We start from the raw sequence: 7,410 nt of genomic DNA on the forward strand, positions 1-7,410 counted from the left end.
TCAGTACATATTCCAATGCTGTGTTTCTTTGTTATACGACTTCCTGTTTCCCCTTAGAGAGAATAGTCCTGATATTGAATGTGTAACATTATTCTCATTTATTGGTGTATTTCAAAGATGATTAAGAAGTACTGATATATTACCAGAATTATTGACTAATTTTCTTTCAATGCCATAATACTTCTCGTCTAATGTTTTCCTTTTATTTTCCAGGCATTATTGCTGCGTTCGTCCTCTTAAGCCTTGTTCTTCTGCTGGTGATATTACTGATAATCATGTGCTGTACCTGGGACAGATTACGGAGGTGGTGGGAGGATGCTGGGAGAAGCAAAGTTTCGCCTTTGGCACCCAAGGCTGTCTCCTGCATTGATAACTGTTTCTGCGTTGCTGTGTCGAAAGTTATCCAGTGGATGGTTTCACAGGGACCTCTGGGTAAAATAACAAAACCCAATCTGTCCAGTCCAGGAATAAGAAAACAAAGAAGTAAGTCACCAGGTTACAGAGTGGATGTTGAGATTAAAAGAACATCTCAACCAAATTTCACTGATGTGGAAGGACAACATACTTGGAAGACCGGGCAAATTAGAAACTCTCAACAAAAGCCCCTGTTTCCTCCTGTATTGCCCAATAAAAATTTGGAAGATAATGTTACTCGTCCAAAATACGAGCAGTCCATATCCGTTGATTCAGGCTGTGTTATTGATGACCATGAAGAATATTCTGAAAGCCATTCTACTAATGTGTCTATGTCCAGCTTAGTTAGCGTATTCAGAAATTATACCTCAAAGACGTCAAATGAACCCATCCCTGCTGAAAATAGGAGATCGCTCATGCAGGATCATCAAAAGGAAGTTTCATTGAGAAGACTTGTAACTGATCCTCGCTCAAAACACTGTTTACCGCAACCTTACCAAAAGCCACCTAATTCGCGTCACTCGGTTTCAACGGATATACCTATGAAGAACGCGAAGAATCCTATCTTGAAATCTAGTGAAGTTACTAGGAACGACAGGAGTGTACCAAATGTCAATATTCAGGAGAGAAACGTTAGAAAGCCTTTAGTCCCACCATATAGATCTAGGACTCCACCAGCTATTGGTTCCTCCAGGGTGACTCCACCTCGCGCTACTCCCCCAAGAGAAATTCCACCGCGACCACCAGTTCTGGAGCATGAGGTCAAAATAGTATCTGGTAAAGGAAAGACTGTGAACAAGTTCAGAGATCAAGGTAGTGGTAATTCACTACAAAATGAGGGACCAGTGAAAAAGGATAAGAGAACGGTTAATGCGTTACCCCAAAGGGATAGCAAACCAAATGGACCTCAGGCTTCTGGAGACAGAAGTGTCCGGAATTTGGCTAAAAAGTTCGAAAATTCTTGAAGGCCTTTAAAATAGATTCTCAATTTATAAGCATAACTTATGTAGGATGAAAAAATAAACAAAGTTTTTGGGTAGCAGGCTCAAAATTAACTTTTATGTGGACAAGGTCAACCAAATAGACATCAAGTGTGTTTCAAATTGTAGACTATATGTCAATAATTCTAAAATATCTTTTCACCAAAGATTAGGGACCTGAGACCTCCCTCACAATATCAATTTCATGATCTCAAACCTTCTTACAGTATTGCCAAATGAGTGTAATCGTGTGCTACAACTTTGAAAATGTGATGAAAAATCATTATGGACGCTGCATATAGAAGTGATCTTTTAACCAAGCCGCAAGAAACAATGGACCTTGTCTCACTTGCGAACTACGATCGTATTGTGATGTACCCGAATTCCTGGGTCAGACGATTCACTGGATTGCAGCAGAAAGTGTTCTGGCCGCGGGGTGTGCAACAGCAAAGGCCACTGCCACTGCAACCCAGGTTATGCACCCCCAGACTGCTCGCAGCCAGGGTCCGTGGGGTCCTATGAGAGTGGTCCTGCAGGGGAAGGGTCTTCAGGACGCTGCATATAGAAGTGATCTTTTAACCAATCCGCAAGAAACAATGGACCTTGTCTCGTTGCGAACTACGATCATATTGTGACGCACTGTAGATCTTAAGTGAGTTTCCTAGCGAGTGATACTTGACAACTCTTTCATGATTCTCTGAAGCAAGTGACACTTTGCATCTTCTTAGCGAGTCTCTTCAGCATAAGTATAGTGATAGTTCCTTTGGTGAACACTTAGTGGTCGTACAGAAGTAATTCTAATAAGCGAAACTACACTGCCAAAGTACTGCCTTGTCAAGGTGTTCCAAATATCTTAATCTTAAGTTGAATAATGTAAGCCATTCTTGCCATTATTGTCTATTTATGCATTTTTAAAACTTCAATCACTCTGTGATAGAAAAAAATATTTATTGAAGTAACTGATAATATAGCTTCCCGGGGCAAAGGATTACCTGCTCTTATCTCCCTTGGAAATGAATAAGCTTAGAATGTTTTTTTTTTTATTGTAGAAGACTTTTTCGTAATTGTCCTTCTTCAATCCTAGAACATTTGTTGATTTGTTTAGGACATAGTGGCCTATTGGTAACGTCCTTGCTTGGTGATTGCCAGGCTTGGGTTCGAGTCCCACTCAAGCTCATTTATTTCTTTGGTTGCTGCAACCTCACTATCCTTGTGAGCTAAGCATGGGGAGTTTGGGGGAGCCTATAGGTTTCCCTGCTGAGTCATCAGCAGCCATTGCCTGGCCCTCCCTAATCCTAGCTTGGGTGAAGAGGGGACTCGTTTTGTCCTGCTTGCTAGGGCAATGTCACTGTCCCTTGCCTCTGCCATTCATGAGCGGCCTTTAAAGCCTTTTAGGAAAATATCCATAAACAAAAAAATAATATTTATGAATTCTTGCATTCAATTCGTATATGACTTTATGACAGACAATTTATTGTAATCATATTTGCTCAAATCATATTTATATTTTCTCGTTACCGTGATGAATTTCAACTTGTCTCTTGATGAGATGATATCAAATACTCACTGTACGCCTCGTGTTACCTATGAGATTAAATCCTTCTCTATGATTCTGTAGAGCTAAAATTTTCTTCTGTTACTATTATATTCTAGTTTTTAATTTAGTTATTTTTATTCATTTTCCCTACGGTTGCTCTTTTCCATAAGTGTGAATTTCAATCAGTGGAAGTTTGCAATGCAAGACAATGCAGTTTTAATCTTATTCGAAAGTAATTTTTTTGCTCATTTTCACTAACAACAAGAATAAGGATTCTTATTTCTATATACCTCTGTGTGATTTAAGCAAAGGTTTGTTTATTAGGAGATGATTCTCTTATTGATAATACGCCATACAGTCACCGCTGTAAAATACAACTATTTTTGTACTTTTATATAAATCCTTTTCTATGCTTAAGTTTCCCCTAATTATTTGCGTAGAGCAAATTTCTAATAAGCTTTTTACCTTTGTTTGTAACTTTTTATTTCTAGTTTTATTTACATGTCTGTATTAGTGAGCAAATTGATTAAGCTATCAAGTTACTAAGTTGATATCACTTTAATTATAAGTTTTTTTTATTATTTTTACTATCACTGCCATTATTTCATCACTGTTGTGATCAACATATTATCACCATCTTTACATTCTTAGTATATTCATCGATCACTATCATTATTATTATCATTTTATCATCATTACCAACTTTTATGTGATTACCTCCTTGCTAGTACAGTGGTGACGTGTTCGCCTAGCATTCCCATCGCAACAGATCGATCCCAGCCATGGACAGTGAGTTTAAGCTGTTTATTGGGGAGGCCACTGTTGTGGGTGGCCAACACAGTGGGGGTTTGGGCTTGCCCGGCTGACGTTCTGATGAGCCTCTATTTTTCTGATGAAACTGGAACTGAAACCAGACACCTTTAACCTTCAATCATCATCATAATCATCATTTTCCTATCACCATCATTCGTATCTTATCTCACTATAGTCATCATTATCATCAATACCATCTACACTATGATTATCAAATCAATATTGCTTAAACGATTTGAGTACATTAATGATTTTTCCTACTTTGATGGTATCACCATATCACCATTCCCGTCACTGAAACATTCACTATATCTTCACTGTATTCAGCACCATCAGTAACTCGTCTAGCTCACAATTCACTTACTTCATAAGGTGATCTACATGTATAAATACATGTAGATCAAGTATAAATACATGACATCACTACATACACGTAGTGACGTCATAAGTCAGTCATATATGTAATTACACGATGTCTTTTTTATCCTTTTCTTCCTTCTGTTATTTATTGTTTATTATTTTTTCTTATTTTATGTACTTGTTGGCTGCAGAAAAATATTTTCATGTTACTTTTCTTAAATATGTGAACTAATCAATTTACTATAAATGTTACTACTATTATTACTACTGTTTCATCACAAACTTCCTTTATTAATTCTGCTACTACTACTCCAGTTAAGCCTCTTCACTTCTAGATCATATAACAAGCAATGTCAACTATTTCCAGAACTACTGTTACCTATATTTGGCCAAATCAATGCTGCTACTACTACTACAACTACTACTACAACTACTACTACCACTACTACTACTTCTACTAGGGTTAATAACTTTGGTTTGTTACCATCCAGAATCTACTACTGCTTCTACTTGTCGAAATCACTCAAGCTAAAAAAAACCTACTACTTTATCACCGTTTCTGCTGCTACTCTTATCTCTTATATCTGATAACATGAATTTATAGCATGTCAATATCTCTGCCACTAAATACATAAATTTAATACGATTTCCTTTCAGTAGCAGACGAAAGTAATATTCTTCGACAGAGGACACAGGGTAACAAGTGACATGTAATCAACACGTCTCTCTCTCTGAGATTCTTGGGATATCCTAGACTCTCACCTTCAGGTCTCAGTGTTGCTCTTTCGCTTTCACCAAACCTCTATTTTTATTTATTTTCTTTTACAAATTAAAGTAACCGGAGGGATCTTCTTTTGGCCCATAATATCTTTAACACGCTCCGCCCACAAACATTGTGACTGGCTGCATATGAAATGGTCTTTGCTCCGCCGTTGCTCACTTCACTCGCTTATCATTATCTCATTGCTCCTCTGTTTTGGTAAGCGGTATTTGGGTGTGCGGCGCACGCCAGCCGTGTGGGTCACTATTAAAGTATCATAATAACCTATAATTTGTTTTATTATTATCAATATTATCATGTTTGCATGAATCGGATGTGAGAAGGTGCTGGCCAATCATAATGCTTCTGGGCGGAGATTGTTTTGAATTTTGGGCTGGACCTATTCATATCCAAGGCAAAAGATGCTTGAGTGATAACATTGAGGCCGATGTGGTAACGTCCCTGACTGGTGATCGCCAGACTGGGGTTCAAGTCCTGCTCAAACTCGTTAGTTTCTTTGGTTGCTGCAATCTCACTATCCTTGCGAGCTAAGGATGGGGGGTTTGTGAGAGCCTATTGGTCTATCTACTGAGTCTTCAGTAGCCATTGCCTGGCCCTTTTTGGTCTATAGGGCATTGTCCTGCTTGATAGGGCACTGTCACTGTCCCTTGCCTCTGCCATTCATGAGTGGCCTTTAAACCTTTAAGGGGACTATTTAGTCCCCCACTATACATATTCTCCCGCCACCTCACCACAACTTTCCTTTTTTGGTGTGAGGCGTACTTTCAGTAACTACTCAGATACAATTCTTCAGATATTCATTAATCCAATCACTATTTTTCTAGGAATATTTTCCCATTAATGACAGATTTAAACTACCCTTTCTAATATATATATATATATATATATATATATATATATATATATATATATATATATATATATACAGTATATATATATATATATATATATATATATATATATATGAGTTCACAATTATACAAATATATACAAACAAATTTGTGTGTTAGTGAGAGAATCAGAATATATGAATATAAAAATACTCTCTAACTTGTAAATACATTTGAATACATTTATTATTTACTCAATTTACAATTACTTCGATTATTCCATGTGACCTACAATTCATGTATTGTCTCCCCAATGATTTATACTCATTAAAAAAAACGTGGTACAGTAATATGTAACGCATGCATTGCCCATGTATTTGTTCGCCAAAGCTTTAAGAATAAAACAGATTTCTAAATATGGTGTATTCTTGATCATCAACATCTCCTCCTATGCCTATTGACGCAAAGGGCCTACGATAGATTTCGCCAGTCGTCTCTATCCTGGATTTTTAAATTAGTACTTCTCCATTCATCATATCCTACTCCATGCTATATAGTCCTCAGCCATGTAGGTCTAGGTCTTCCAACTCTTCTAGGAACCTTTTGAATACAATGGGGGATTATAAGGCCAAAAGAATAGCATGGTTAAGCAAAGAAATTCTTGAATGATTTAGCTTTATATATTTATTTTAATATCTATCTAGCTAGATTACTATTTTTTTTTACTTCATAATAATGATAATAATAATAATAATAACAATAATAATAATACCATTTCTCTTACTTCTTACTATACCTTGGGAGATGTATATAGGTGCTGCTGAATGTGCAAAAAAAAAAAAAAAAAAAAAAAATAGTCCTTTCGGTTAATTCAAAGGATATATATCTGAACATTAAAAGAAATTAGATGAATAAAAGAGTTAATTCACATGAACGATGGGAAAGAAAAATGACAAGTGTAGGAAACGAGCTTATTTTAATTCATAGGGAAAAATTAATATTAAAGGAATATTGTGGCAAAGACTAAAGAGGATATGGAGACATACCCTGGATACAAAAAAGAGGTTGATGCCACATCTAATTCCAGTTATTATTATTATTATTATTATTATTATTATTATTATTATTATTATTATTATATAATAATAATAATAATTTTTATTACTATTATTATTATTATCATTATCATTATTATTATTATTATTATTATTATCATTATCATTATCATTATTATTAATATTACAAACTAAGCCATAACCCTAGTTAGAAATGCAAGATGCTATAAGCCCAAGGTCTCCAACAGGGAAAAATACTGTATAAATACAGGATCCTTTCGTAAAAGAGCATATAAATAGAACCAGAAACTCCCAGCTAGGCAAGTCCAACGAGCCCGTGGTGATAGGGGCACAGGTTATAATTCGCGCGTGACGGCATGTAGTATATTGGGCGCTTGGGTATACTGTAGACACACTGCTCAGGGTAGACCGATGTGTAAGATGGTTGGTCTTTTGTTTATGATATTATTAGGGGATTGGGGTGAATTCGCCTCTTCAGTCGATCTTATCCCTTCATATATTTATATATATATATATATATATATATATATATATATACATATATATATATATATATATATATATATATATGCTGTATATATATGTATGTATATATATATACATATATATATATAGTATA

The 7,410-nt window shown here is 35.8% G+C and overlaps 1 protein-coding gene across 3 annotated transcripts in view; it reads left to right on the forward strand.

Annotated features, from left to right (window-relative positions):
• The window catches only part of LOC137656687 (uncharacterized), a 40,466-nt gene extending 35,485 nt beyond the window's left edge, over positions 1-4,981 (forward strand). For all 3 annotated transcript variants that reach the window (XM_068390882.1, XM_068390884.1, XM_068390883.1), the window contains one exon: positions 214-4,981. In XM_068390882.1, the coding sequence (XP_068246983.1) occupies positions 214-1,379 (1,166 nt within the window). In that variant the 3' untranslated portion in view covers positions 1,380-4,981. The remainder of the gene's footprint in view (positions 1-213) is intronic.
• Positions 4,982-7,410: the final 2,429 nt, after the last annotated feature.

Source organism: Palaemon carinicauda, chromosome 17, assembly GCF_036898095.1.
Source record: "Palaemon carinicauda isolate YSFRI2023 chromosome 17, ASM3689809v2, whole genome shotgun sequence".
Classification (NCBI taxonomy): Eukaryota; Metazoa; Arthropoda; class Malacostraca; order Decapoda; family Palaemonidae; genus Palaemon; species Palaemon carinicauda.